This window comes from Anser cygnoides, chromosome 7 (assembly GCF_040182565.1).
Source record: "Anser cygnoides isolate HZ-2024a breed goose chromosome 7, Taihu_goose_T2T_genome, whole genome shotgun sequence".
NCBI classification, from domain to species: Eukaryota; Metazoa; Chordata; class Aves; order Anseriformes; family Anatidae; genus Anser; species Anser cygnoides.
Window position 1 is genome coordinate 14958159 of NC_089879.1, and position 27917 is coordinate 14986075.

At 69.0% G+C, this 27917-nt stretch overlaps 4 protein-coding genes across 10 annotated transcripts; 2 read left to right on the plus strand and 2 right to left on the minus strand.

The window, feature by feature from the left end:
- Positions 1–210: 210 nt before the first annotated feature.
- ZFYVE27 (zinc finger FYVE-type containing 27) lies at positions 211–4100 on the plus strand. Of its 4 annotated transcripts, XM_067000218.1 has the most exons (12): positions 214–461; positions 546–616; positions 707–893; positions 1052–1147; positions 1314–1426; positions 1741–1871; positions 2051–2122; positions 2289–2309; positions 2477–2621; positions 2749–2795; positions 3590–3671; positions 3812–4100. In XM_067000218.1, the coding sequence occupies exons 1-12, from the start codon at positions 235–237 to the stop codon at positions 3874–3876; spliced, it is 1257 nt and encodes a 418-aa protein (XP_066856319.1). In that variant the 5' UTR covers positions 214–234; the 3' UTR covers positions 3877–4100. The 4 variants fall into 4 exon arrangements, with proteins under 4 accessions (XP_066856317.1, XP_066856319.1, XP_066856318.1 ...); XM_067000216.1 differs by having other exon boundaries at positions 211–461; positions 546–893; XM_067000219.1 differs by lacking the exon at positions 2289–2309 and having other exon boundaries at positions 218–461.
- A 2688-nt stretch (positions 4101–6788) lies between these two features.
- On the minus strand, positions 6789–8858 carry SFRP5 (secreted frizzled related protein 5). The gene is made up of 3 exons (XM_067000221.1): positions 8198–8858; positions 7513–7590; positions 6789–7138 (listed from the first exon to the last, which is right to left on the minus strand). Exons 1-3 carry the CDS (start codon positions 8721–8723, stop codon positions 6798–6800), a joined length of 945 nt encoding a protein of 314 aa, XP_066856322.1. The 5' UTR covers positions 8724–8858; the 3' UTR covers positions 6789–6797.
- A 1373-nt stretch (positions 8859–10231) lies between these two features.
- Positions 10232–16760, plus strand: GOLGA7B (golgin A7 family member B). Of its 2 annotated transcripts, none has more exons than XM_048060681.2 (5): positions 10232–10846; positions 14406–14531; positions 14909–15061; positions 15198–15299; positions 15436–16760. In XM_048060681.2, the coding sequence occupies exons 1-5, from the start codon at positions 10424–10426 to the stop codon at positions 15538–15540; spliced, it is 909 nt and encodes a 302-aa protein (XP_047916638.2). In that variant the 5' UTR covers positions 10232–10423; the 3' UTR covers positions 15541–16760. The 2 variants fall into 2 exon arrangements, with proteins under 2 accessions (XP_047916638.2, XP_066856323.1); XM_067000222.1 differs by lacking the exon at positions 10232–10846 and adding an exon at positions 13556–13711 and having other exon boundaries at positions 15436–16756.
- A 266-nt stretch (positions 16761–17026) lies between these two features.
- Positions 17027–27917, minus strand: CRTAC1 (cartilage acidic protein 1). 3 transcript variants are annotated; one of them, XM_067000212.1, is made up of 15 exons: positions 27777–27911; positions 24328–24524; positions 22773–22969; positions 21776–21906; positions 21023–21179; positions 20405–20539; positions 20079–20224; positions 19827–19963; positions 19160–19242; positions 18968–19068; positions 18716–18884; positions 18391–18536; positions 18237–18279; positions 17885–18028; positions 17027–17626 (listed from the first exon to the last, which is right to left on the minus strand). In XM_067000212.1, exons 1-15 carry the CDS (start codon positions 27873–27875, stop codon positions 17514–17516), a joined length of 1998 nt encoding a protein of 665 aa, XP_066856313.1. In that variant the 5' UTR covers positions 27876–27911; the 3' UTR covers positions 17027–17513. The 3 variants fall into 3 exon arrangements, with proteins under 3 accessions (XP_066856313.1, XP_066856314.1, XP_066856315.1); XM_067000213.1 differs by having other exon boundaries at positions 17028–17626; positions 27825–27917; XM_067000214.1 differs by having other exon boundaries at positions 17028–17626; positions 24328–24535; positions 27825–27914.

The following is a 27917-nucleotide window of genomic DNA, read 5'->3' on the forward strand; positions in this document are numbered from 1 at the left end:
GTGTCTGGGCCTTCACTGGGGGCGGGAGGGGGGGGGGGGGGACCGGCACCGGGAGCGGGGCGGGCCCCCGAGGCGGCTGCCAGCGCGACGCCGCTTCCGCCCTTGCCTTTGCCCTCACGGGGGCGGGGCGAAGGGAGGAATCCCCGCCCCTCTCCTCCCTCCTCGCTCCTCCGATTGGCCGAGCCTGCGTGACGTCACGCGGCCGCCGGGCGCGCCCCGGGAAGCGTTCCCGCCATGCAGGCGGCCGAGCGGGACGGGGCGGCGGCGGCGGCGGCGGCGGCGGCGGGGGGGGGAGGCGGCCCCGAGCCGGCGGCGGGCGGCGCTGAGCCCCCCCCAGAGCCGCCCCCGCCCGGCAAGGCGGCCGCCTTCGACCTGCTGGGGCTGGTGCGCAGCTACCGGCGGCTGGAGCTGTACCTGGAGCCGCTGCGGGACGCCGCCGAGGCCGTGCGCTGCCTCCTCCGGTAGGTGCGGGGCGGGCCCGCTGCCTCCCGCCGCCCGTACCGGTGCTGCCCGCCCCTCGTCCCATTCTCCCCCCCCCATTACAGATGGCAGCGGCCGCTGTGCTCCCTGCTGGCCTGCCTCGGCCTCAACCTCCTCCTGCTCACCCTGGACCGAGGTAGGTGCGGCGGGAGGGGGGTGGGGGGCACCCCCCCGGTGTGTGCCGGTCCCGGTGTAACGGGGTGCCGCTCCCCCCCCCATCCCGCAGCCGCCTGGTACTCGGTGCTGGCCCTGCTGGTGCTGCTGCCCGCCCTGCTGGGCTACCTGCAGGAGACGTGCCGCGCCCGGCCGGCGCAGCAGGAGCTGGTGCGCAGGAGGCAGCACAGCGTGCGCAGGGAGGAGCTGCGCAGCGTGCGGCTCTCGCACCAGGAGGCCCTCGCCCAGGTCAAGGGCTTGTGAGTGTCCCCCCCCCCGGCCCCTGCAATGGGGCATCGCCTCCCTGTGGGGCTTATAGGGGCGCCCAGCGGCCCGGCTTCACGCCGCCCAGGCTGCTGGGGTGCACCTCTGGGGGGGAGGGGGGGGATTTTGGTGAGCCTGAGGGGTCTCGTTGCAGCCTGATCCAGCTGGAGGGCTTCCTGAGCGGGCTGTGCTGCAGCTGCGAGGCGGCGTACCGGGTGCTGTACTGGGAGAACCCCGCCGTGTCGTCCCAGTGAGTGGGGCCGCGGTGGGCTCAGTGGGGAGGGGGGGTAGGTCTGGGGGGCGGCGATCGATGCGCTTGGAGAGGGCAGGTGGAGGGCCAGGCGAAGGAAAGGGGGGCTTGTGCTGTGGGGGGCGTTGATCTGCCACGACCGGGGCGTCCTGCTGCTCCTCCCCAGGTTCTACGGGGCACTGCTGGGCTCCGTCTGCATCCTCTACCTGCTGCCGCTCTGCTGGGTCATGGCCATCCTCAACAGCACCCTCTTCCTGGGCAACCCCCAGTTCTACCAAGGTGAGAGCCTTCCCTGGGGGCGGCCTGGGTGGGGTGGGGTGGGGAAAGGCGCTCTGAAGCTGGGCACCCTGCCCTCGTCCTCTCCCAGTGCCCTTGTGTGAGCCCAGTGTCCCGCGCTGGGCTCTGCATGGGACCTGTCCCCATACCTGACTGGTGTGTGAGCAGAGGAGGGCTCAGGGCACTTGGCAGAGAAGGCTTGCGCGTGCCGATGGCCTTCCTGCACCCTGGAGACTGGTTCTGGCAGCCAGCTGCTGCGTGGAGGGGCCGGGGGAATGGGAACGCCCCTCGCTCCAGCCCTGATCCCCTCCCACCAGTGATAAAGGAGCTCAAGGCCTCGATCGAGCAGTGTCTGGGCACCAAGCCCCTCGAGAGTGCTCCGGAGCCCGCCGAGCCCCTGCCAGCCGCTGCCCCGCCGGACCGGACCCCCACGCCCACCAGCACGGAGGTGAGGGGCGGCGGGGCTGGGACGTGTGGGGTGGGAGCTGTGGGGCCGCCAGGGCTGGCTGTGCCTCCGTCCCTCCGCCCACAGGCGGCTGTGGTGCGCCCGGCCTGAGAGCCCGGCCTGAGCTACCGAGGGGCTGCCCTGCCCTGCTGGGGTCTTGGCTCGATGTGAACCTCTTGCAGGACCTTACCCCTGGCAGCGTGGAGGAAGCGGAGGAGGCAGAGCCCGATGAAGAGTTCAAGGACGCTATTGAGGTTTGGCGGGGAGCGGGGCTGGTCCCACGGGGCAGCCGAGAGGGGCAGGGGGCGGCTGGGGAGGGAGCAAGGTCGGTGCTCGGGGAGGGCGGGAGTGGGGCTGGGCGCCCCCGCAGCCTGACTCCACCTCTACTGCCTGTCCTTTCTGTCCCATGCTGCGGGGAAGGAGACCCAGCTGCTGGTCCTGGTGAGTAGCGCCTTGCTGGGGTGCGCGAGGGCGCAGGGTGCCCTTGGTTTGGGGTGCTCTCGGTTTGGCAGTGACTTGTGGCGATGCTGGGGGAGCGCCCTGCTTTCGCGCCCGTCCCTGGGGGCGGGCAGTCCTACAGCCCCCAGCCGCCCCTCCGCTCTCCGCAGGAGGACGACGAGGGCTCTCAGTGCTCAGCAGACTTCGACCTCAGCCTCCCAGACAACGGCTTTATGAGCAAGAACGACGTGATCCGCAGCAAGGTGTCGCGCCTGACCGAGCGCCTGCGCAAGCGCTACCCCAGCAACAATTTTGGTGAGGCTGGGGGCCCGCGCTGGCTGGGGAGGCGCGGGGTCTTCACGGCAAGCAGGCGTGGGTGCTCCCGTGCCTCTCAGGCCCCGGGGAGCTGAGCCCTGCCTGAGCTCTGCCCTGTCCCTTCCAGGGAGCTGCACGGGCTGCGGAGCCACCTTCTCTGTGCTCAAGAAGAGGGTGAGTCCTCGGCTTCTCCTGCTCGCCGCCCAAGTGAGCTGTCAACAGCGGGTGTCTGGCGTGCTCTGGCCGTCCTCAGTCACGGCGCGGCCGTGGGTGACCTCAGCTAAGTGCTGGGTGTTGTCACATACCGAATGGTGCCAGGGAGCCTTTGTGCCTTTGGAAGCTGCCTCAGGCCGAACCCGCACGTGCTGCCGTGCGAGGCACCTGCTCCTGAGCCCTGGTTTCGAGCGTGGTCTGCCTGTGGGCTCGTGTGGAGGTGGGAACGGGGCTCAAAGCCACTACGGCGTGTGCCCAGAGGAGCGAAGGCCACCCCCGTTGTCCTAGCTGAGTCCCCCTGCGTGATGCTTGTCACGCAGCCCTGGGCAGGTACGGGAAGGCTGCGCCTCATCCCTGCTCCAGATACGTATTGCTTGCTGTCTTCCTGCTGCCTTCTGATCTCCAGGCTTGGGGCCCCCTCCCTTTTCTCCTGGGTTAGTCCGGTGCGTGTCTGGGACTCCTCCAGAGCTTGCGTCCCTCCAGGATTACAGCATAGGAAATGACAGTCTGTCAACCTCCCCGAGCCTGTGGCTGCAGTGCTCTCCTGTGGTGTCAGAGCACACTCGCATGCAGATCTAGCGTTGGGCCTGGGCGCTGTGTCCTGCTGCTGTTGTCAGGCTGCCCTTCTGCGACCGGGGCTTTGCCCCCCTCTCCCCTCCAGCCAGGGTTGCTGCTGGCAGTGCCCTGGCACTGGAGCTTGCTGGGGAGCTCCCAGTGCTGCAGTTAGTGCCTCACCTCCCTGTCTCTCTCCCCAGCGGAGCTGCAGTAACTGTGGGAACAGCTTCTGCTCCAGGTGCTGCTCCTTCAAAGTTCCCAAGGCTGTGATGGGAGCCACGGGTGAGTGGAAGCGGGAGGAGGGCGGCGCGTTCCCGCTCCCCGGGGGGTTTTTGCAGCAGGTCGCGGCTGCGGTCCCAAGCCCTTAGGGGGTGATGTGGTGGAAGGGGGGGACGTCTGACACCTGCTTTCCTCCTTTCCAGCCCCGGAGGCTCAGAGGGAGACGGTGTTCGTGTGCGCGCTGTGCAACCAGGTGCTCACCAAGTGACTGCGGCAGCTCGCGGGCACCGCGCTGCCCGCTGCGGGCCCTGCCCTTGCTCGCCAGGAGCCCGCTTCCCAGCGTGGTGTCACCGCCCTGCCGGAGGACCTCTGTGCTCGCTGCTCCCCCCGCCGGCACGGGGCTGGGGGCAGACCCAGGCGGTGTTTGCTGCACCATGGGTCCCTGCGGCAGAGCGCTGCCCGCAGCTGCGCCCCCGTCCCTGCGGCTGCCCCCCCCCCCAGCCCCAGTTGCTCAGTGGGGCTCCCCAGCACTGACTGCACCCTGCTGAGAGCTTGCCCGGGGCCTGGCTCAGTGATGGAGCAGCCGTCCTCCCTCCTTCTGGTCCTACCTCCGCCTCCTGGCAGCGGCAGAGCAGCCTCGGGGCTCTGTCCTGACCTGAGCGCTGTGCGGGGTGACCGCTTTCGGGATCAAGTCGGAGCCCTGCCTGCCTTCCCAGGAGATGTGACCTCGGTCCTGGCTCGGCTGAGGCCCTGCTCATCGCTCCCGTGTTCCTTGGCCTCGCTGCGTTCAGGTTTTAGTCCCCGTCCCCCTCCCCGTTTGGCTGTGGCAGAGGAGGCGAGAGGGTGAGTGTGGGCTGGGCTGCGTGAGCGGCTCTCGGCTGCGGCGAGGGGAGAGGCGCGAGTTGGTGCTGCTCCGGGTGCGTAGTGACTGCTGCTTCTGCTGCAGGTTAACGTGTGTGTATATACAGAACGACCAATAAATCTCTTGCCACCAGCTGGTCCTTGCCTTGCCCCAGCGAAAGCCGCCCCGTTCCCCGATGTCTCTGCAGCCCTGGCTCCTCTGTCCTGCACGTGGCCGTGGAGGGAAGGTGTCTGCCACCTTGTTAGCGCGGCTTCCGTCGTTCCGCCATCCAGCAGCCTTGTTGCCTGGGTCCCGGGGCTGCGTGGAGCTGCTCCCCCTTGGCCGTGCCAGGGCCTGATTCTGCTGGCCGGGCGCGAGGCTCCCTGCCCTGCCGAGGCGGTGGTCCCGGCAGCTGCCCGCCCGCACAAGGATGACCTTTCCCTGCGCGAACAGCAAAGCTCGCAGCTATCCCAGGAATGTGACCCTGGCTGCTGTGCAGCTGGGAACGGCCGCGGCCGGGCCCCCCGCCAGCCAGCTGCAGCTCCCCGGGGGGGGCCGGGCCCTGGGGCTGGCGGCGCCCCCACCCCAGGGCTGTGACGCCCACCGATGCTCCGGGGGCACGGCTCTTGGGGTACCCCGCGGCGTGGGAGCTGGTGTGGGGCAGCCTCTGGGCTGTGGGCTCCCGGACCCCTTTCTCGAGCCCTGTCCTCGGGAAATTTGGGCAGAAGCTGAACTCTGCGTGCCCAAAGCGTGCTGGGCCTGCTACAAGGCTGGGGTGTCCGCTGGGGGGACGCTGGTGTGCGGAGGGGCGGGGGGTGAGCCCAGCCAGCTCGGGCTGGGGGACAGGGAGAAGTTACTCGTCTTCCCGGAGAAAGCACTTGGCGAGACGAATGCGATGTCCATGTATGCCTAAATGCTCCTCAGGAGGAGGCTGGTGACGCAAAATACAGAGGGCTACAGATAAACGCGGGCTGTGGGAGATGGGGATTTATTTGCGCACTTCAAGTTTTGCTGTAAATGACATAATTGATGATGTTTATTCCTATGGCAGCGCGCTGAGCAGCCTCGGTCGGAAAATACCTCCTAACACTACTCGAGTTTTTCTTCCCCGGTTTTTTTCCACCGTGGCTGGGGCAGAGCCCACCTGCCCCCGTGCCAGGCTGTCGCAGGGGCTGCCTGCGCCCTGCCCCTTGCAGGCGGTGGGGCAGGAGCACGTCCCGCTGCTGGGAGCAGGATCGGTGCCCCCGGGGGGGGGGCAGCAGGAGCAGGGCTGGCCCTGGCGTGGGGCAGGTGCTGGGAGAAGCCGGGCAGAGGCAGCCCGCAGCCTCAGCTCCCCTCTCGTCCCCAGGGGCTCCCCCTGAGGAGCTGCAGTGTGCCGCCGCCAGGCGCCGGGTAAATATCCCGGCCCGGGATCTTCGTGCCTGGCTAGGCGGCCGGGACGCCCTGTAACGCAGCAGGCTCAAAAAATGCGCTGGGTAAACAGGGCTGGAGTGGGACGGGGGGGGACCCTGCTGCCCCCCCCGAGGAGCCAGCCCGGGGCTGCCCCGGCCCTGTGCCGCAGGGCAGGAGCTGGGGGTGCCCGGGGATAGGGGCCGCCCCATCCAGGATCTGCAGCCTCCTTGTGTGCACCCCAAAACTCCCAGCAGCTCCTTCCCTGGAGCTACAGATCGAGCCAGCACCCTTGGCTGCCCTGTCCCCTGCTTCCCGGCGTCCCGAGAACCACAGGGAGCAGGACACAGGCTTCTCCGAGGCAGAATAATTTACTGGGGTGGGGTCAGGCTGGGACAGGGGGGTGTGGGGTGCAGCGGGGCCGGGGTGGAGGTGGACCCCCCCCCATTGAGCTGTGTGGGAGGGGATGGCTGGGGAAGCCCAGGCAGCAGCTGTGCACCTCCAGGCACTTGATCGTGGGAGCTGGGGGGGGCAGTCTGCGGGCACGGAGGGCAGCAAGGAGCTGCCTTGGCTGGGGGGGGGTCCCTGCAAAAGGGAGGGGGGGAGATCCAGGGCTGGGGCACGAGCTCTGCAGGAGGGGACACGGGATGGGGATGCTCTGAGGGGCTGGAGGAGGGATTGGGGGAGGCTGAGGGTCTGAGTCACGTCATCAGGAGCTGGGCAGGGGGCGCGGGGTTGGGGTCTCGGAGCAGCCAAGGGAGAAGCAGGGGCTGTATGTGCAGGCAGGGGTCCTGGGAGCAGAGCAGGGGTCCTGGGGGTGCAGAGCTGGGGTTTCAGGAGGGGACAGGGGTCCTGGCTGCAGATCGAGGCTCCCTTGGATGCAGCCGGGAATCTCCGGGGTCCTGGGGTGCCACCAGGGGTGCGGAGCAGGGCGAGTGCAGGAGTCCCGGGGCAGAGCCCTAGCGCTGCCCGGCCCCGTAGAGCAGGGGGTGGTAGAGGGGGCAGGGGTAGGAGAACATGAACTTGACGGCGAACTTCATCTCCTTGTTGTGCTTCTGCCAGGGGTAGATGGCGAGGAGGAGCAGGCGGCCGCCCACCTTGCGGCCCATCACCAGGAAGCTGCCGCTGAGGCTGTCGAGCTGGGGACAGGGGCAGGAGCCCGCGTTCCTCATGTGCAGCACCAGCTTCTTTGTGTCCTTGCGCTTGAGGGGGCCCAGCTTCAGCACCTTCTTCTTCTGGGCGGCCACCAGGCGCCGCTCCCCGTTCTCCTCCGTCACCTCCTTGATGCGCATCTTCACCACTGCGTGGGGACAGCCGGGGGGGGCACTGATAGGGGGTGCTGCGGGGGGGTGCTGGGGGCACTGCTGGGTGCTGTGGGGTCTGGGGCAGGTGCCTGTGCGGGACAGGGTGCGGCGAGTCCCTGGGGCTGGGTCCTGAGGAAGGGTCTTGGGGGAAATCGCTACCTCACGTCCCGTTCTGCCTGTCCCCCACGCTGCCCTATTTCTGGGGCACCCCAAATCACACACAAGGTCCAAGGGAAGGGCTCGAGTGGGTTCCCACGGGGCTGTCCCTGGACAGCGGTGCCTTTTGGCCAAACCCCTACCTGAGCTGCTCTGGGGGCAGCTGGGGCTGTCAGGGGCAGGGGGCGTCAGGGAAGGGGACCCCAGCACTCACCGAAGTCGCTGGAGCACATCTGCTGCATCATGCCGTCCGCCTTGTGCTCCATCTCGCACTGCGTGCAGATCCTGGACACTGCGGGGTGACACCAGCTGCCGTCACCGCTGGCTGTCACCGGGGTCGGCTCGGTGGGGACACGCTGAGGGGGCCCTGGCAGCCCCTGGGAGCTGCGCCAGGGTGATGGGGGGCACCCAGTCCCAGCACCCGCTTCCCAAGAGGGACAGGGAGTGGGGCGACCCTGCCAATGCTTTGGGACGCAGCAGGGAGGGTGGCAGCGGGGCAAAGGGTGCCACAACCCTCGGTGCCTGATCCCAACCCCGGTCTGCTTTTGGGTGACGTCCCTTCCCCTGCCCGAGGGGACAGCCACCAGCAACCTGCACGGGGCGAGGGGGCAGCACAGGTGCAGCGCTCGGCGCTGGGTGCTTTGGGCTGCTGTGACGGGACGTGGTGAGAGGAGAGGGACACAGCTCCCGAGGTCACCCCCGGCACCGCTCCCTGCTGCCCTGGGGCAGCTCTGTGCAGGCAGCGAGGGGCGCCCAGCCAGGGCTGCTGCCGCCCTGGGGGCTGTGCTCCTAGAGGAGGAGCAGGGATGGGGGCTCCGTGGTGGCATCCCCTATGGGTGTCCCTGCCTGCATGGGTGTGCACGTGTCCCATCCCCTGTCGCAGTGCCCTGCCCGCTTACCTGGCGGCGGGGTGGCCTGGCTGTTCCCGAACTGGACGGCGATGCAGAGGTCGTGGTCGGAGGGGAACTTGGCGCAGTGCAGCATCTCGGGCCAGGGGAAGCCGTAGGACTCCATGACGGGGGCGCAGGAGTCGCGCACCACCTCGCAGAGCGAGCGGCACGGGTAGACGGGGCGGTCGAGGCAGACGGGGGCGAAGAGGGAGCAGAGGAAGAGCTGGGTGTCAGTGTGGCACTGCTTGGCGAGCAGGGGCACCCAGCTGCTGGCCTGCTGCTTGGCCTCGGCCATGGACTCGTGCTCCAGCAGGTTGGGCAGCCGCATGCGCTTGTAGCCCACGTCGTAGCAGAGCTGCATGTCGGCCGGGATGTCCACGCACTGCGGCTCCCTGCCGTAGAAGCGCCCGCGGGGCACGCTCTCGGGCTGCCAGCCGTAGTAGTCGTAGTGCTGCCCGCTGCCCAGCGCCAGCAGCGCCAGCAGCGCCAGCAGCGCCGTGCCCGCCGTCCTCGTGGGGCTGCTCGCCCGTGGCATCGCCGCAGCCGTGCCGTGCCGAGCGGGACCGAGCCGGCTGCCTGCTCCCCAGGCGCCTCCCACGCCGCCCTTTCAAAGGAGCCCGCAGGCCTCGCCGGCAGCCAATCTGCTCCGGCTGCCGGGCCCCCCCGGGCATGGCCCCCCGGCCCCACGCCAGGCCGCTCTCCCTCCCTCCCCGCCGCCAGCCCTGCCTCACACCGCGGGGTGGGCGCACGGCGCTGCTCGGGGTCCCCCCGGAGCCGTGTCCCCACCGGGGGTGACGTGCTCCGGGAGGATGGCTCAGCACCGGGGTGCTTCGTGCCTCCCTGCCCCGTGGGGAGGTGGTTGTGGTGCTCCCCGTTACCCCCCGGCACAACCCCAGCCTGCCTGGTCCTGGCATGGGGTGGGGGACCCTGGTTCCTGCCCTGTCCCCCTCCCCTGGGGAGACCCCCCCCTGGACTAGGGGTGTGGGGTGCAGGGGCTGGGGGCGCAGGACAGCCTGGGGTCCCCAGGATGCTGGAGCACCCACGTGCGCGGTGCCACCTGCAGCCTCCGCTCCTGCTGCGTCCCCTTCCTCAGATCTGGGCTCTCTGTCACCCCAACCTGTTGCTCCCCATTGAGACAGGACGAGGGGGCTGGGGGGGGGACATTCATGGGAACGTGGCATGGGAAGAGCCGGAGCCCAGCGGGACGTGCCGGGGCCACATTCCCCCATCCCCTTGGAGATGGGCCGTGCTGGGGGTGCCGGGCTGAGGACCCCATCAGAAACCCATTTGTCTGCAGGGGTTATCTGGGGCGCCCCCTCCCCTTCCTGCGATCGATGCCCCGGCCTGGCCAGCGCCCCCGTGCCGCCCCCAGCCCCTGCCCGCCGGATAAGGCGCTCTGCTAATGGGCGGCAGAGCAAACAGCCCAGCTGCAGGCAGGCGATAGCAGCTGCCCTTTGCCCCGGGCAGGGGGCAGGGACGGTCCCCAAAGCCCCTCCAGGAGCCATCCGCTATGGGGCCGTGCTGGCAGCCTCACCCGCATGCCGTGCCCGTGCCTGCAGCCCGCTCGCCCTGCCCGTTTCCATCATGCTGGGCGCAGCTCCTTGGTCCGCAGCCCCCAGGGATGCTCGCTGCTGGCCTCGGGACTGAGCTCGGCTCTCCTGGGCCAAGCCCCGGAGATGGCACCGTTAATGTGTAACCGCTGGGAGCACGATAAGATAGAGCGGCCCCGTTATCAGGGCTGCCCGGTAGCAGGAGGGGAGGGTGCTGGAAGCGTCGGGTCGTCCCAGGAGGAGTGAGATTGCCCGGGGATAAATGGTGATGGGAAATAGCTAACCTGTGATGGATGGCCTGGGGCAGGGCAGCGGGGAGCTCGGCTGATTGCTGCGGGTTCTCCGCTGGGAAGGGGCCGGGGAGCGGGAGCTGCAGGGGCAGGGGTGGGAGCCTGCGGGATGGAGCTGTGGGGGCGTGCGGTGCCTGTGCGCGATGCTGAGCCTTGCCCTGACCCTACCCGAGGAGCAGCCTTGGCTGGTGGGACTTGGGATGGCGGGGGGGGGGGGGGGGCAAGGGGCTCCCTGCCAGCCCCTGGGCCCCCCGTCTGTCACGATGCCTTCATTAGAGCCACTGAGTCACCTCCTGGCAGCGAGGCTGGCAGCAGGGCTGGGCTTCAGAGGGTGTTCATAGGGACCGAAAAAAAAATAAAAATAAAAAAGGCACGCTTAAAGGACAACGGTTGGGATGGGAAGAAGGACCTTGGCTCCTGGGGATGTGTCCCAGCTCTGGGGGGTCCGTGCTGCACCCCTCAGCCCTTCCCAGCGGGGCTGTCACCCAGGTTCCCCCAGGGGAGGTGGAGCTGGGCCGTGGCCAGGGCGATGGGATGGGGTCGGCGCCCTCCCGCTGTGGCAGCTCCCACGGGTGGGGATGAACGGCGCTGCCCTTCCCCGCGCCCTGTCTGTGCAGGCTGTGCCCGTGCCCACGTCCCCAGCCGGCACCGCGCACTGGGCCGGAGGTGTGACACTTGCGCCTGTCACTCGGTGCAGCGAGGCCACCAGCCCTGCCACCGCCTGGGTCACCCTGCCCGGCACTGAGACCGGGACGGGGGCTATGGGGGCTGCCCCCTCTGCGGTGGGGACCCCAGGGATGGCCGGCCACGGGGACACGGTAAGGGGATGTCCCCTGCAGGGGGGCTGCCCCCAGCCCTGCCCCACTCCCCCATCAAGGCACCGGTGCCGGGCACGGGTTGCACCCAGCATGGAGCCACCGCCCAGCTTGCCCCGCGGTGGGGTGCCGGAGGGAGGTGAGGGCAGGGGGGGCACGGTGGGACCGAGCTGTCTGGGGGGCTGCGGGACCCCCAGGGCGGTCAGGATCGGCGGTGGCCACGCACTTGCCCTGCGCCCACACACGCTCGCGCTTGTCTCGCGGCCCCAGGAATGCGGCTGGCAGCGCTCCGGGCACAGCTGCGGGGCCGCGGCCGCCCTGGCGCCCTCCCAACCCCTCGGTGGCTCCTGCCCCGGCTCGTAAATCCTGCGAGCACACAGAGCCGCTGTGTGCTGCCCGCCCGACCCCCGGCCCCGTGCGGGGCAGGGACCGCGTGGGGACCCCTCGGCATGAGGCTGGGGGACGAGCCCCTTCCCTCGCCTTGTGCCTGGGGACGTGGGGACCTCTGGGCAGCGCCGTGCGGGGAGCAGGGGAGGTGTGGGAGCCAGCCCTCGCCCGGCCCGGCTTCCCAGCAGGAAGCTTTACAGAAGCTGGTCCGTCATTTTGGGCACCTCCTGCCCAAACCGCATCCCTCCCTGCCCGCTTGCTCACAGAGCCGGCAGCGCGTGGGACCTGGTGCTGCGTCCCCCTGGCCGCACACCCCGCGGGTGGATGCAGCCAGCCCTGGGGACATCGGTGTCCCCTCCCTCAGGGTGCCCAGACTGCGGGCAGCTTGGGGCAGCATCCCTCTGGAGCAACATCTCCGGCACCAAGGGCCACGCTGGGGTGCCTGGAGCTGTTTGCTGGTGGCTCGGGGTGTGGGGGATGTCCCCCCCCCCCCCCCCCCCCCCCCCCCCCGTGCTGACACACACACACCTGGTGCCTCCAGGAAAGGTTATCAGCTATCCTCCTCGCCTCCCAAATGTCACCGTTGTCCTCGACGGGGCGGTGAGATCACGCTCCCCCCTCGCCATTCATTCAAGCCCCCCCCCAGCTGCCAGGGCTGGCACTGCCCTGGGTCCCTTTGAAGTGGAGCCGGGAGCTGCTGACAGCCCTGATGGGTGGCTGAGGAGGGGGCTCTGTGCCCCCCAGATGGGCAGGGGCTCGGTGCAGGATGGCGCTGCAGGGGGGTCCCCTCCGATGGTCCACAGCCACTGTGCTGGGAGTGCGGGGAGGGTCGGGGCTGTGGGCAGGGGGCGCAGCTCCATGCACCAGGAGACGTAGTGGTGGCACCCCCTGCTCCTGCACCCCCGTCCTGTGGGGAGGATGGCTCTGGAGCAGGGAATACCGGGAATAAAGGCAGCTCCCGCAGCAGCCGTGCGAGCGGTGGCCGCCTCTGCTGCCAGGCAGCCTAAAAATAGCCCCCTGGCAAGGCAGGGGGAGAAGGGCCGTCTGCTCACAGCTGGAGAGCCCACGGTGGGGCATCGGGGGGGGGGTCTGGCAGGCCTGGGGGGCTCTGGGGAGCTGGGGAGTGCCATGGGGCAGGTCCCTGACACCAGGCAAGGCTCGGTCCCAGGCAGTGAGGCTGCACAGCAGCTCCCTAGGGATGGCAGCACCGCGGGGTGCACGCAGGTGGGCAGAGCCCGGGGGATGCATCTGGGGGCGGCGGGGACAGCTGGGCCCCCCCCGGCTGCTGTCGGCCCCTCGCCACCGCGTGGGAGAGCGAACCTCATCTCCTGGCATTGGAGACATTGCCATGGAAACTGGCACGGCCGCTGCCAGGCGGTGACGTGGTGTGGCACGCCGCACGGGAAGGGGCTGGCGAGCGGGGCCTGGCTCTGGGGGCATCCGGGGACACCCCGGGGTGTGCGAGCCTGTGCCCGTGGGTGCACGGGTGGGTGCATGCACGAGTGTGGGTGCACGCCTGTGCCTGTGCACATCCCCAGCTGTGTCCGTGCGCATCCCCAGCTGTGCCCGTGCGCATCCCCAGCTGTGTGTGTGCATCCCCAGCTGTGTGTGTGCCATCCCCAGCCGTGTGCCCTTCCCCAGCTGTGTGCACACATTGCCAGGGCTCTGTCACCCTTTGCCCTGCCCGGTGTCCCCAGGCGCGGAGGGACGGGCTGGCCGCCCTCCTGCCCCGCACAGGCCCTGAGCCCCCGGCCACCAGCCGTCACCCCCTTCCCTGCTGCGCCACCCCCTCCTCCTCCTCTGGGGACAGCGCCTGTTTTCTGCCCGTTTGCCTTCCTCTGGCTCTAACTGAGCTGTCACCGGGCAGAGATAACAGGGAATTCGTTACCGCTCCCCTTTGATGTCTGCCTGCGCCGTGACCGCAGCCCTCCCTCCGCAGCCGCAATTTCTGCCCCAACAACGCGCCCCGGAGGGGGGGGGCGGGCTGCCAGCCCCACTGCCGGCCCCCCCAGCGTCCTCCCCACGGCTGCCAGCCCCATAAGCACCCCCCGCGCCCTCCGCAGGGCAGCCACCCCCCAAGCACCCCCCGCGCCCTCCCCAGGGCAGTCAGCTCCATAAGCGCCCCGTGCGCCCTCCCCACGGCAGCCGCCCCCAAGCACCCCCGGCGGCACCCCCCCGGCAGCCGTTTCCGCGGCCCCCCGCGCCCCCCCCCGGGGCGGTGCGGCTCCTCCGGGGGTTCCCCGCTGACGGCTGCGGGCGCCCATCCCCGCGGCCCCGGGGCCGGCCCGGGCGGCTGCGCACACGGGGCCGTGCCGGGCCCGCCTCCGCCTCCGCCGCTCGGCTCGGCAGCACCGCGGACAGCGCCGGTCCCGCCCGCCCGGCTCGGCTCGGCTCGGCTCGGCTCGGCCCGGCCCCGCGGACAGCTCCGCTCCCCCTGCTCCCGGCGCGGCGCGGGGCGCACGGCGCGCCATGGCCACGGAGGTGGGTGCGGGAGCCGCCCGGTGCGGGGCTGCGGCGGGGACCGGCCCCGGGGGGACGGAACCACGGTCTGCGCCGGCTGCCCGGGGCTGGGGGTCGGCGGGGTGCGGGGGGGGGCAGGATGGGACCCGCGTGGGGCTGGGAGCTGGGGTCTGCGCGCACGGGTGGGTGCGGGGCTGGGGTCGGCGCGGGGTGCCCTTGCCGGAGGGGGCCGTGCGGGGCTGGGGTGCGGCGCCCTGCTCGCTGCGGGTGGGGCAGGTGGCAGGAGGCGATGCCACGCCGCACGAGGGGTACGACGTGCCCTTGGCGCCGCCGTCCTCCTCTCCATCCCCGCTGCGACCCGCGGCTGGGGGAGCTGGTGGGGGTTCTCATCCCGCGCGGGGTGCCGGGGCTGGCCGGGCCCTGCCGATCCCTTTTGTGCCACCATTCCCCTGCTGCGCGGCCGCTGCAGAGCTGCTTTTGCAGCCCCCTGCTCGGCTCGTTGCCCTCCTCCTGCTGGGGACCGAGGGCTGTCCCCATGCCGGTGACACCCCAGGGGACGCACAACCACGCACGCAGCAGTGGGTGCACACGGGGACAAGCGCGGGGCCCACGCCGGGGGCTCCCTGGGGGAACGGCACCGCTGCTGGGCGCTCTGCCTGGGGACCCTCTCCCTGGCCGCAGCCCCCCGGCTCACCCCGCTGCCCCCCGGCCCCAGGTGCACAGCCTGCAGGAGCTGCGGCGCAGCGCGTCCCTGGCCACCAAGGTCTTTGTGCAGCGGGACTACAGCGACGGGACCACGTGCCAGTTCCAGACAAAGTTCCCCCCCGAGCTGGAGAGCCGGGTAGGGAACCCAGCGGCGTGTGTGTGTGTGTGTGGGGGTGCCCTATTTTCGGTGCCCTGTGGGGCCTGGGGGGTGGGAGAGGGGTCTGAAGGCAGGGGGTGTTGCAAGGCCCTGAGCCAGCCGATGCAGCTGGATTGTTGGGCAGTCCCTGGGGCAGGGCGTGTGCTGTCGCTGCCCCCCTGCCTGGGGTTTGCAGGGACCGGGAGGCTCTGGTGGAGGCTCAGCAGGTCTTGGCATGCAGCGGCCAGAGAGCTGAGAGAGCAGCTGAGCAGGGAGGAGAGGTTTAAGTGGTCCCCAAGGCACTCCCTGGAGCGGGATGGGGCAGTGCAGGGGGCAGCTGCTGGCCAGGTTTGTCTTCACTGCAGCTTCTGCCCTAGATCGAGCGCCAGCTCTTCGAGGAGACCGTGAAAACTCTTAACAGCTTCTATGCCGAAGCGGAGAAGATCGGGGGCAGCTCGTACCTGGAGGGGTGCCTGGCCTGCGCCACCGCCTATTTCATCTTCCTCTGCATGGAGACACACTACGAGAAGGTGCCAATGCCCCGGGGAAGGCGCAGGGAGCGGGGGGGCTGGAGGCCAAGTGCAGGCACCCAGGGACTGCCGGGGGTGTGTGTGTGGGGGGGTGTCCTTGCTGGCAGGCCCCGAGCATCCCTCTGCATGCCGGCAGGTCCTGAAGAAGATCTCCAAGTACATCCAGGAGCAGAACGAGAAGATCTACGCGCCGCGGGGGCTGCTGCTCACCGACCCGCTGGAGCGTGGCATGAGGGTCGTATCCTCTGCAGCGGGGCGGTGGGGTGGGGAGGGCATTGCTGGGGGGAGGACGAGGGTGAGGGAGGGAGGCAGTGGGCAGTCGGGCGGTGGGTCTGCGTCTGGCGTGTCCCCGGCTGGTCCTTAGCAGCGCCCAGATCGAGATCTCCATCTACGAGGACCGGTGCAGCAGCGGCAGCTCCAGCAGCGGCAGCTCCAGCAGCAGCAGCGGTGGCGGGGGGGGCGGCGCGGGGGGCCGGTGACTGGCAGAGAGTCCCTGCAGGGACTCGTACTGCCGGGACAGCGGCCTCTCCGAAATCCGCAGGCTGCACTACCAGAGCACCCGCTTCTGAGCCCAGAGCGGGCGGGCAGGGGGGGCAGGGGGGGCCCGGGGGCTGCCCACCCCCCCTCTGCGACGTGCCCCCCACAGCGGCTCTGCCCCTGCTCAGACCCGCTGCGGGCAGGGGCTGCTGCTGGGGCGTCCCAGGTGCTTCCCACTGAGCCAAACCAGTGCCAAAGGGCTCCCGCAGCCCCCACCCCGGGGTGCTCTGCGCCGCCGCCCCTGCCCCGAGCAGCCCCAGTGCCTGCAGTGCCCCTGGCAGTGCTAAGGATGGGGGGGACTTAGCCCCGTGCCCCCGGGGTGCCCTGCTCTTGGTGCCACGGGCCCGTTGCCCCAGTGCCACTTTGTCTGCGTGTCGGTGCCGTGCGCGCACCCCACACGCTGCCCATTGCTGCTCCTGGGGGCCCCGAGTGCTCCGGCAGCACCCCGCTCCCTGCCCGACCCCGTGCTGTCCCCGGCGAGCTCCCTGCTCCCACTGCTGAGCCCTCCTCTGCCCCACACGTCCTGCATGCCTCCGTCACCTCCCTGCATCAGGGGTGCCCTGCTCCCTGCAGGCACCAGCTCTGCAGAGCCCCCCCCCTCTGCCCCCAGCACCCCAGTTTTCAGCCTGTGGTGGGGACCCCTGGCTGCAAGAGAGGGCCGGGTGGGGGTTTGTCAGAATGGGGGAGCAGGAGATGAGCATCCCCACTACGCCCAGCACCCCAAGGAGAGTGGGTTCAGGGTGGAAGCGATCTGGCGTGGCCCTCCCGGGGCTGCAGGAGGAGGGCTCTGCCCCCCAGGACCCCCCTCAGCTCCGTCATTGTGCGTGTGGGGACCCCAGCCCCGTTGTTCCCGCTGGGGCACCCTGCATGGAGACCTTCAATAAACCTCACGCTTCATCCCCGCCGCCTGCCCTGCCTCCTCCTGCACCTCAACAATGCCGGGGGCTGTGCTGGGGCTGGACGCCCCCTGGCACAATGGGGGGGCACCGAGCAGGCTGTGGGGGCAGCCCCGCAAGGAGGGTGAGCATGGGGGAAAATGAAAGGGAGCGACGGGGCAGCACAGCCCCAGCAGGACACGTCCCCACAGAAAAGGGTTGGGTTGGCAGAGCACACAGCCTGCACGGGGACCATGCCCAGGGGGGCTGGGGGGAACAGAGGCAGGTTAGGGGGGCCGGCAGCATCCACCCCCAGCCAGGGAGAAGCCACAGCAGCATCAACAGCATCATGCACAGGCCCCGTGGGTGGTGGTGCAGAGCTGGATGTGGTCCTGCAAGCCCTGGGGAGCAGCACCCACGGGCAAGGTGGGGGAGAAGCAAGGGGAGGCGGCACAGTCCCCAGGAGCGGGGAGCCTCCAGGCATCTCCTGCCCGCCTCCCCCCAGGGTCAGGGGGTGCTGGGGGTGCTCCCAGCCTGCACAGCCCAGTTAATAGACGGTGTATAGTTTATTGGGGGGATTCTCGGGGACTAGGGCTGGAAGACTGAGCAGGGTCTGACTCCAAACAGTGGGGTCAATACGTTAAAAAACAAACCGGGGGGGTCCCTCCCCTGCCGGGCTGGGGGGACCCTCCTCTGGCAGTGCTGGAGAGAGGGGTCCCCCCGCTGCAGAGGGGACAGGAGAAGCAAAGAGGTCGCAGGCCAAACCAGCAGGCACATGGTACGGTATCAAGTCGACGGAGCAAGCGACCGCCGGGGAGGTGCCGGCGAGGCGAGGGGAGCAGTGGGGCTGTTTTCCCTGGCTGCTGTCCCGGGGAAGGTGCCACCTTCCCCTGCCCTTTCCAAGGCGGCTGCCCCAGCATGGCACAGCCGGCGCTTGCAGGGCGGTTCGACATGGAGAGAGAGAAAGAGAGAGAGGAAGAGACAGGCAGAGGGCGGCCGGTCCTTCCGCCAAGGCTGCTCTGGCGAGTTACGGGCAGGGGCTAAAGTGCATAGAGGCAAAAGCAGAGTCCGAAGCCTAGAGGGAGGAGGGCGCCTTGGGGAGGCCAGGGCCAGCTCCCAGCAGAGGGGTATCCCCCAAAAAAGGCCACTTGAGCTGTGCAGAGAATGAGAGAAGGAGCAAGAGAGAAAGAGAGAGAGAAGGGGAGTCAGTGGCGGCTCGGTGGGAGGCATGGGACCAGTGGGTACAGAGGCGAGCAGCTACGGAGCCGGGGTGTGGGCGACGGGGCAGGTGCCCAGCGGGGTGCAGGAGGCAGCCGGGCCCTGGGCAGGGGCACAGCACCATCCTGGGGTGCAGCACCATCGGGGGGCACTGCCCCGGGGCTGTGGGCACCTGGTCCCCGCCGTCACTCACCCACGCAAGCCGTGCCGTCCTCGTTGGGCTCGAAGCCCCGGCTGCAGCGCTTGTTGCTGCGGCAGCGGTACCCGCCGTAGGTGTTGATGCACACGGGCTTGTCCCGGGGGCAGACGAAGGGGAACGCCGTGCACTCGTTGGTGTCTGCAGGCAGAGCGATGTGGGCTGGGAGCTGCTGGCAGTGGTCCCCCCGGCTCCCCCTGTGCATGTGCATGGATGGAGCCATGCACAAGCCCTGTGGCTCCCCATTCCCTGCTGCTCCATCCTCTGTGCCAGCCCCACGTCCCCCTGCCCTCCCCACCAGGTCCCCACACTTGCAGGCCACTTGCCCATGTCCCCAGCAGCCACTCACCTACACAGCGTCCGTTCTCGTGCTGGGAGAATCCCTGCCCACACTGCGTTTGGGGGAGAAGCAGACACAGCCAGGATGGGGTAGGAATCGGGAGAGCCCAGCCCCTCCTTTCTGCCCCTCAGAACTCCCCCTGCTCCCCACAGCCGGCCCTCACCTCCAGCGGGGCGGGCACCAGCGGCTCCTCAGCGTCCTGGGGGTAGGGGACCTCCAGCACAGAGTTGGTCTCACTGCTGGCCACGGCTCGCACCAGGACGCGGCCATCGGGCCAGGTCACCTCCAGGCTGCTGGCCTCGTCGCGCCCTGCGGGCGGGCAGCCTGTTACGGGGGTGCCTTTGGGGTGGGCAGGGACAAAACCTCCCCTCGCTCCTGCAGCTGGTCCCTGGGTGCTCGGCTGTGCTGGGGCCACAGAGCTGGCCCCTGCCCCGGGGGTGCTGGCAGGGTTTTGTGTCCCCCCCCCCCCCCCCGCCACTCCAGCTCACCCAGCCCAAAGTGTGCCACGGGCTCCATCTCGCACAGGTACCCCGAGCCGCCGTCGATGATGCGCAGGTGGGCGCCGCTGCGCCGCGTGAACAGCACCACCTTGGCCCCCCGCGCGAAGGCCCCGAAGCGGGTGCGGGGAATGACACGCAGCCAGTTGTTGTCAGTGCCCTGGGAGGGAGGGACGGGCAGGGGGTGAGCCGGGAGAGGTGGCAGGGACGGGGGACAACGCGAGGAGCCCCTGCTTGACTCACCTGGGTGCCCTTGAAGATGGAGATCGGCTGTGCCATGGACTCGCCATGGGACAGGATCAGGTCCAGCATCCCATCGCCGTCAAAATCTGTCACTGCACCCCCTGCAAGGACAGAAACAGGTCGTGCTTCGTTATGAGGGCACGTAATGACAGGCACACCCCAGCACAGGCCTCCCCTGACCCTGGGACCCACCCGTGCCCCGTCCCTCGGGCTCCAGCGCGTCCCCTGGGTTCAGCTCTTCCACGATGGGGTCTGAGTGCTCTCTGCGGGTGAGCCTGCCGGGCACAGACGGGGAGTTAGTGCCAGCCCCCATGTCCCCATGTCCCTCAGCAGCTTCTCCTGGCAAGTGCCTGCTCCCTCCTGGAGCAGCCTGGTAGAGAGGTGACAGCCCCGGTGGCACCTGGAGGCGATGGGGTTGGCAGGGGTGCTGCTGATGGCTGTGCAGGGTGATCAGGGGACTGGCCATGCACCTCACATCCCCAACCGCTGCCAAAACCCTCGGGAATCAGAGAACCCCCCCCCAGGGGCTCCCAGCTCCCCACAGCCCCCCACCTGCCTGCAGTCCCAGCAGCGGGCAGACAGCAGCGAGGTGAGGGGGTGCCGCCAGGCAGCGGCGAGGAATTGATCCCCACAATTAGCAGCAGCCACGAGCAAGCTTCCAGGCGGCTGCTGATCAGCGGCACGGGGACCCCAGGGGCTGCTGCAGGCACGGCCACAGCAGCTGGTAGTGACACGGGGAAGGGCTCAGGCATGGCTCCTTCTGCGAGCAGAACCTGAGCGGGGACCCCCTGTGTGCCGCCAGTGGAGAGCGGCGCGGGCTGCTCGGCCCCCCGGTACGGGGCACGGCCCCCGGCCCTACCGGAAGAGGCGGTTGGCGGAGGAGCCGCGGTAGGCGATGTTGTTGAAGAAAACCTCCAGCTCCTGGTCGTTGTCGAAGTCGGCGGCGATGACGGTGCGGACGGGGGACGGCATGGAGAACTTGGGGGTGGCGATGTCCTGCGCAAGGGACGGGCAGGGGCTGCCAACGTGTATGGCGAGCGGGGCTCGGAGCCAAAGCAGGGTGAAGCTGGGGTCCCCCCAGCAGCGAGGGCTCAGCAGCCCCAGCCCTCACCCGAAATCGGACGCGGCCGGGGGCCCCCGCCTGCAGGTAGAGGCGGTGCGGCCCGTTCCAGTTGCCGTAGACGATGTCCACGCGGCCGTCGCGGTTGAAGTCAGCCAGCGCCACGCCACGACCGTGCTGGTAGGGGTCATCCAGCCCTGTGAGCAGCAAGGGGACAGGGAGACGGGACCCTCCCTGCTGCTGTCTCCCCGGGAGACCCCTGGGGACATGGCCCTGTGGTCCTCAATCTCAGCCATCAGCCATCCCTGGCAGTCAGCAGGGCTGTTGGTCCCCGTGTCCTCTCCACCCAGGGTTGTCCCCCCCGTCCCCCTACTCACCCACGGCAGCTGCCACGTCCCGGTATGTCCCGTCCCCCCGGTTGTGGAAGAGGAAATTGGGGCTGTTCTCGTTACCGCAGAATATGTCGGAGGCACTGTCACTCAGGATGGGGCCCACGGCCACCCCACGGCCCCCTGGGGACAGCAGCCAGGGGTGAGGGGGCTGCCCTGCCCCAGGGGGGTGCGTACCCCTGTGCCAGTCCCGGTGCTCTCCGGACCCCCTGCGCCCCCTCCTCGCCTATCTCCCTCCTTCAGTCCCTCTCATCAGGAGCTAATTGGGGCTGGCAGCCGTTTGTGTCACTTCCAACCTAATCACTGCCATCGCCATGGTGACAACACTCCTAATTAGCGACAATTTACCGCCACAGAGACGGGGCACGGCGGCGGTCCCCGTGGTGGCACGGGGCGCAGGCTGGCACACACCTCTGCCAGCATCCCCAAGCCCTGCTGATGCCACGGGGGCGTCAGAAGGGTGACAACAGGCACAGGGTGGGGGTCCCACAGGGTGGGTGCCCCACAGGTCCTTCCCACGGGCCGTGGGGCCGCTGATAGACAGGGTAGGCAGGCAGATGCGTGGCACGGGTTGCGGCAAGGGGCTGTGCCCCGTGCCCTCCGTACCTGTGTACCTGCTGACGCCCGCCTGGGCGGCCACGTCCACCAGCACCACGACGCCGCGGGCAGGGTCACTGGCGGCCACGTCCATCTCGATGAGGGCGTGGGGGCCCACGTTGCCGCTGGCGTAGTTGGCGATGTAGATGGAGTACCTGCCCGAGCCCTGCGGCCGGCGGCACCGCCTCAGCGCCCGCCCGTGCCATGCGGCTTCACCCTGCTCCTCCCGGCCAAAACCTGGGCCCACGGGGATGGGTTCGGGCTAAATCCTCCCTGCCGTGGGGCTGGGTGCTCTCAGAGGCACTGGGTGCCCAGCGTATAGGTAGCAGTGCCTGGTGAGGGCTGGGTGAGACCGTGGCTAAAAGCATGGTTTAGGGCACCCTGTCCCACCAGCTCCCCAGCGGGGCAGATGCCCCCCTCCCTCCCATCCCCCCACCACCCTCCTTGTCCCATGCAGCAGCAGCTGGGCCCTGATTTAGCGATAATCATTTGGAAACAAACTGCTGGGGGAGGAGGAAGAAGAAAGAGCAGATGACAGGAACATAAATCACCTCGACAGGCACGTTTATCAGCTAGCGGCAACCGCACGGACAGGCGCCCGGAGCCCTGACAGCCACCGGCTGCTGGGAGGGGGGGGGGGGCGCCCCCAGCCCTGGCGAGGGTGGGATGGGGATGGTGCCCATGCAAGGGAGAGCTCCGGGGGGCTGGCAGGGCAGTGGGGATGCGGGGATGCCCCCTGGCCACCCTGCCCTGCCTGCTCACCGTCCGGTCCACGCAGGCGACGGAGCGGCCGGCAAAGCGGCTGGCCACGTCCCGGTTCACCTTGTCGCTCAGCAGGTCCTCCCAGCGCCCGTTGCGGAGCTTGAAGAGCTTGTCCGTGTAGGTGGCCATGCCTGGGGGAGCACGGGTCAGGGGGCTGCAGCAGCCATCCTCCCCCCGAGCCCTGTGTGCAGCCCCCTGGGATGTGGGCTGGTGGTGCCAGGTCCCAGTTTGCTCCCCAAGATCAGGGATCAACACAGGGTGCCCCGTGGCAAGGCGAGCATCCCAGCCCCCTGCTCCTGTCACTGTGAGAGCTCCCGTGGCTCTTAAGTGCCACCAGGAGACAGAGAGAAGAATCAACTCATTAAGGTAAAATGTGTCCCAACAGGGCACGGCCCCGTAGATCATCCCTGGCAAGGCAGAAACCGATGTGGTGCCAGGCGCAGGCAGCGAGCTGTGCTGCCTGTCACAGTGCCGGTGGCAGTGCCGGATTTAGGGACAGGCGTGCCAGCAACCTGGGTAATTGGGAGAATCGGGGACATACGTCTGCTGCCGTGGGTTGGGGACAGGGCAGAGCTGGGTTGGAGCAGAGACACAGGGAGCTCTGGGGGTGCCTGGTAGCAGCCTGGGGCACACAGGTCCCCTCCCCAAAAGGGGTATCCAAAGGAGCTCAGACAGCACCAGCAGGGCAGGATTAGATCCTGGCTTTGTCCAGAGGGCACAGCTGCTGCCAGGCACGCCGGGACTGGCAACACAGGGTCCAGAGCACACATCCCCAGCGGCGAGGGGACACTGCTGTCCCGCTCGGGGTGCCGCGGGGAGGGCGATGGGCAGCGGGAAGTGCTGACTCAGCAGCTGGCCGGGCTCCGCGTCCCACCCGCGCTGCCATCAATCAATGGAGCCACTCAACTGAGAAATTAACTCCAGCCCGCACACATCCCTCACGCGCCGAAGGTCGCGGGCAGCCGCGCCGGGAGCCTCCCCCCTCCCGGGGGCTCACCAGAGAAGGCGTTGTTGGTGTTGAGGAAGTAGACCTCCTCGCGGCCGTCCCCGTCGATGTCACAGGCTGTCACGCCGATGGCGTTGCCCTGCCGGTCCCGCAGCGCGTAGTAAGGGGAGCTGCGCTCATCCTCCGCCACGTTCACCAGCCGGCCCCGCGCCTTGTCGTACTTGAGCACCAGGTTCGGGCCGTTGTACCTGCGGGTGCGAGCAGGAGATGGCTCCCCAGTGATAAGGGACAGGATGATAGCCCCTGTCCTGTCCCCGTGTCCCCTGGCACCGCACACTCCCCACGGTGGGCACAGCAAAGACCTGCGTGGTTTGCGGTGGCTGAGCGATGCATGCTGCCCTCAGCACCCAGACGTGGGTCTGGCTGCCCACGGGGAGGGCTCAGCCTGGGCCCCTTCCAGCACACATCGGGCATCCTGCGTCTGCCCAGCCTGGGCACCCCAGGCAGTGTCAGGGCAGGATGGGGCACAGGTCCCTGCCTGCGGCCCTTTGGCAGGGCAGGGGAGGCAGCACGCAGGGCAAATCCTCTTGGCACGCTGCGCCCCACAGGCTCCCCGCCTGCTCCTGCCCTGCGCACCAGTAAACAAGTTATACAACGGGCACCGCTGCTTACAAAACCGCTGCTGGCTGCGAGCGGGGGCCTGTGCCCCTCCAGGGATCCCCAGCTGTGTGGGCTCGGTGCTCCCTTGGGCAGACACCAGCAGCCCCTGCAGGGATGAGCCCCCCCTCGCAGGGGGAGCAGGTTCCTAAGCCAACCCAGCAGCACACAGCCATGCCTGTGCCCCTTGCCCCCAGCATCACGTTCTGTGCCATTGAGGGACAGCCGGGCTCCTGCAGCCCCAAATGGGCTCACGGGTGAGGGATCCCCCCCTCCAGGTGAGGGCACGTGTGTGTGCAAGCCTCCCTCATGGAGGAGTGTGCCGCACACACAGCCTGTGCCACTGTCCCCATGGCTGGACCCGCTGGCAGCAGCTGCTCCGTGTCCAGCCCCGCGCTGGTGCTGGGGCAGCGCAGCACACGGCTCCTGCCTTCCTGGTTCCTGCCAGCCCTTCCGAGCCATCACACCAATAAAGGGCTATAAAAAACCTCCAGCCAATTAAGCGAATCTCCAGAGAGCGCTGAGTCCTGTCAGCGGAGCCGAGCCAGCTCAGGGACACGCTGGCTGTGTGCTGCGGGGTGGGACCTGGCCACTGGGAAGCTTTCACAACCCTACAGAGGGTACCTGGCCCCAAAGCTGGGCTCAGGGCACACATGTGGCCCCACACAGGTGTCCTGCCAGCAGTGAAGCAGTGGCACCACACACCTCCTGCCGGCTGGAGGGGCTCGGCAGGGCATGGGGATTAGCAGAGCAGTAAGCCTTCCCACAGTCAGGGAGCTCAGCTGGGCACCACGTGTGCTTTTTTGGAGAAAACAGGGTTTGAGCAAGTCGGGAACTTGGCAGGGAGGCTGCCAGCACCAGGACATGGGGCTGCGAGGAGCTCCTGTCCCTGCAGGGCCACCACATCCCGCTGCCCCCAAGGCACTGCGTGCAGGCTGCCCCTACTCACCCTGCCACCACGATCTCGAAGTCACCGTCGGCATCCAGGTCGGTGACGGCCACACCATAGTTGAGCTGCGTGGGGTTGCTGTCGTAGTCGGGCGGCAGGAGGCGGTGGGTGACGGCGGTGAACATGGGCTCGCTGCGCTGCGAGCCCTCGCTGAGCCAGGCCAGGGACAGCAGGCACAGCGCCAGCATCCTGGGCACCTGGGGGAGACCTGCAGCCTGTTGGCTCCCCCCGCCAAGCCCCCGCTCCTTGGAGCCCGAGCACCCCTCTGCCCTTGCACGGGAGCCGCTCTCTTTCCCCTCCTCGCCCCCCACCCCACAGCCCCTCGCTCCTCCAGCCCCAACCCCCCCAGGCACTGCCACAGCACTGAGCCCCCGTACGCATGGCCCTGCCCGGCTGCAGCTCACCCTCCGGGCTCCTCGGGACAGAAGTGTGGCACAGTGAGCCGGGAGCAGGGCCGTGGGAGGGACCAGGGTGCTGACGAAGCTGGGCTCAGCCACGGCTCACCCTGCCCCAAGGGGCTGCAGGCACCCAGGATCCCAGCAAGAGATGTGGATCACTGGCTTGGCAGGGCCAGGGGGAGCAGGCAGTCACCCGGCTGGGGAGGTTGTGCCCTGCCTGGCCAATCCTCCAGAGCTGCAAAGGCTCTGGGAACAATCCCTGGTGACTCCAGTGTGCCTCAGTTTCCCCATCCTGACCCGCAGAATGCCCCGAGTTGGAAGGGACCCCCAAAGGATCATCGAGTCCGGCTCCTGGCTGCACACAGGGCCACCAAAAATCAGACCGCACACCTGAGTTGTACGAACACTTCTTGATCTCTGTTAGACTCGGTGCCATGACCACGTCCCTGGGGAGCCTGTCCCAGTGCCCGACCCCCCTCTGGGTGCAGAACCTTCCCCTAACCCCCAGCCTGACCCTCCCCTGTCCCAGCTCCGTGCCGTTCCCTCGGGTCCTGTCGCTGTCCCCAGAGAGCAGAGCTCAGCGCCTGCCCCCCCGCTCCCCTCGGCAGGAGGCCGCCGGCCGCCACGAGGCCTCCCCTCGCCCAGGCTGGTGCTGTTCCTCCTGGGGACCCCGCGGGGCCAGCTCCCCCCCGGCTGGCAGGGAAGGTGCCTGCGTGGGGTTGTGGCCGCGGGAAGGAGGTGCAGGGAGGAGAGGCTCGATTAACCCGGACTGCGGAGAGCAGTGGCTGCCAGCACTGCTGGCAGGGCTGCGGAGCTTCTGGAGCTGGCTCTGACCTGGCTGTAGCGCAGGTGACAAGTGAGGTGGCACTCGGGACAGCCACCCACGGGGCAGGCAGTCCCCTCCAGGGGACAAAACCCCAGCAGCAGCGAGCTGCACGTCCCCAGCAGCGGGTACAGTCCCATGAGCCGGCTGGGAGCAGGAGAAACCAGCCCTGCTCCCATGGCCTGGAGGGATGGCTGGGTGGCCCAGCAGGGGACATGGCTCTGTGGTGCCATTTGCCTGCTGTCCCTGCTTCCCCAGAGCAGCAAGGTGTCCAGCAGCAAGGGAAGGGGAGCCTCTGCCCCCAGCCCACCTGGGCTCACCAAGGCAAGCTATCCACACACAGAGACAGGGGTGCAGGGCTGCCCTGTGACCCCAAGCCCCTCTCTCTGTCCCCAGCCTGCAGGGATGGTGGCTGTCCCCAGGCAGGGCTCTGCCTCCCCTCCAGCTCCCCCTCTCCGCAGCTTGGCCCGCTCCCTGGGTGCCCCCCCGCCCCATCCAGCTGCAGCCACAATCCCTCCAAGTTGGATGGAGCTTTTCCAGGAGGAAACAATGCTCCTGATTAGAGACAGAGGGCCCTTCCCCACGGATCCGGTGCTGGGTGCCATGGTGGGGGCTGCCCGGCCCAGAGCCAGGCCATTTTGGGAAAGGAGGAGGAAGATCCAAGCTCCTCGTGGCGGATGGGAGAGGCCCCGTGCCTTCCAGCATGGCAGGATCCTCCACCGGGGCTTTGAGGATGCCAGGCCCTGCTCATGCAGCTGGCGCAGGGCTCAGTCCCGTCTTGTCCTGACAGGGCCACATCCTGGCCCACGTTGTGGTGCCTGGAGGCAAGGTGACCCCAGGAGCTGCGGTCACCCCAGGGCACCTTGCTCTGCATGGCGGAGCCTGGTGGCACCGAGCCGAGCTGCGGAGGACAGGTAGAGGCAGCAAAGAGGATGGGAGCGTGGCAGGAAGCGCCATGGGTGCCCACGCAGGGGACAGCTGGGCAGCACGGGGACAGGGTGCTGGCCCCACAGCTGCTCCATGGCAGGGAGGTGGAGCAAGGCTCTTCCATCTCCATGCATGGCCGCTGCCAGCAGTGCCCTGCGGGGACGAGAGGATGTGGCCGGGGTAGCAGCAGGGTGTGCGGGACCAGGAAGGGGGCTCTGGGGCAGGCAGGGGGTTGTACCCCACAAACCCCTCACCACAGCTGGGGAGGTGATATCCTCAGGGCTCCTCATGCACATCCCCATGACCCTCAGCACCCAGCATGGGGAGGCAGGAGCTGGCTGCCTGAACAGCCACCCCATCCCGTGTGCCACCATGGTATCGCCACCCGCTGTGCCTCATATCCCGGCCATGTCACGCCCCACCACTGCAGCAGCATCCCATCCCGGGCCACAGCCACCACCAGCACCGCTATAACATCGCGTGACATCGTGCAGCAAGGGCCCTGTCACACCCCAAAGGCACCTCAGAGCGGTGACAACACAGTACCATGACAGTGCCCCATGGCATCCCGCTGCCTGTGTCCCAGTGACATGGTTCTCCCCTTCCTGCCACAGCTGTGCCTCCCAAGGTAGAGGAGGTCTAGGAGGTGCCCTGCAGACTCACTGCCCCTCTCCCACAGGGGCCACGATACCATGGGGATGCCAGCAGCACCCCTTCCACAGCACCTCGACCCCAACCAGCCCAGACCCTGCAGTGCCTTTACTCCAGCCGAAACCGTGTGCCCCAGTCCGGGCTCAGTGGTGCTCCCTTCCACACCCCCTTGCAGACCCTGGCCCAGGCACGCATTCCACCAGGGGTGCTTCTGACGGGCCCGAAGCCCCCAGTTCCTGCCTGTCCCCATCCCCATCCCCGTCCCCTCCCATGCAGGACTCCTCAGCGCCGGACCCGGCACGCTGGGGCTCAGCCAGCAGCGGTTAACGCAGTGTGGAGACGAGCAGCCACCTTAGCCTCGGAGCTCAGCCCGAAGGGACACCGGGTCCTTGGGGGGCTTGGCTGGGGCAGCACAGCCGGACACACCAAGACCCCTCTCCCCATGTCCCCCACCCCCACCGGGTGGGAACGCCGCCGAGAGAGGGGCTCCCCCTTCTCCCCTGTGCCCCTCACCACCGCCACGTCCCCAGCGCCCCCAAGGCCGCCTCGCGCCCCCGCACCCCCTCTCCCACCACCCCAACCCCACCGCCGCCCCCTCCCCGCACCAGCTCCCAACTTCCCACGCCACCCCAAGTCCCCGACAAAGTTACCGGGGGAGGGAAACGGGGTCGGGACGCGGGGGCGCGCCCCCTACTCACGGGCGCGGGGGGCTGCCCGGTGCCCCCGCGGCGGCGGCGGGGGGAGCGCATCCCGCGGCGCCCTCCTCGCCGCCCGCCTCCGGTTCCTCGGCG

Bases quoted from the DNA above. Each gene is read 5' to 3' on its own strand.
- GOLGA7B (XM_048060681.2), top strand. From the start codon at position 10,424: ATGGGAAGAAGGACCTTGGCTCCTGGGGATGTGTCCCAGCTCTGGGGG. The intron at 10,847-14,405 runs GTAAGGGGATGT...CCCCGGCCCCAG, and splicing joins TGGCCGGCCACGGGGACACG to GTGCACAGCCTGCAGGAGCT. The intron at 15,300-15,435 runs GTATCCTCTGCA...AGCAGCGCCCAG, and splicing joins TGGAGCGTGGCATGAGGGTC to ATCGAGATCTCCATCTACGA.
- SFRP5 (XM_067000221.1), bottom strand. From the start codon at position 8,723: ATGCCACGGGCGAGCAGCCCCACGAGGACGGCGGGCACGGCGCTGCTG. The intron at 7,591-8,197 runs GTAAGCGGGCAG...GTCACCCCGCAG, and splicing joins CCAGGCCACCCCGCCGCCAG to TGTCCAGGATCTGCACGCAG. The intron at 7,139-7,512 runs GTGAGTGCTGGG...GTCCCCACGCAG, and splicing joins GATGTGCTCCAGCGACTTCG to TGGTGAAGATGCGCATCAAG.
- ZFYVE27 (XM_067000216.1), top strand. From the start codon at position 235: ATGCAGGCGGCCGAGCGGGACGGGGCGGCGGCGGCGGCGGCGGCGGCG. The intron at 894-1,051 runs GTGAGTGTCCCC...GTCTCGTTGCAG, and splicing joins CTCGCCCAGGTCAAGGGCTT to CCTGATCCAGCTGGAGGGCT. The intron at 1,148-1,313 runs GTGAGTGGGGCC...GCTCCTCCCCAG, and splicing joins AACCCCGCCGTGTCGTCCCA to GTTCTACGGGGCACTGCTGG.
- CRTAC1 (XM_067000212.1), bottom strand. From the start codon at position 27,875: ATGCGCTCCCCCCGCCGCCGCCGCGGGGGCACCGGGCAGCCCCCCGCG. The intron at 20,225-20,404 runs GTGAGTAGGGGG...TGCTGCTCACAG, and splicing joins GGACGTGGCAGCTGCCGTGG to GGCTGGATGACCCCTACCAG. The intron at 18,280-18,390 runs GTGAGGGCCGGC...CCCCAAACGCAG, and splicing joins TGGTGCCCGCCCCGCTGGAG to TGTGGGCAGGGATTCTCCCA.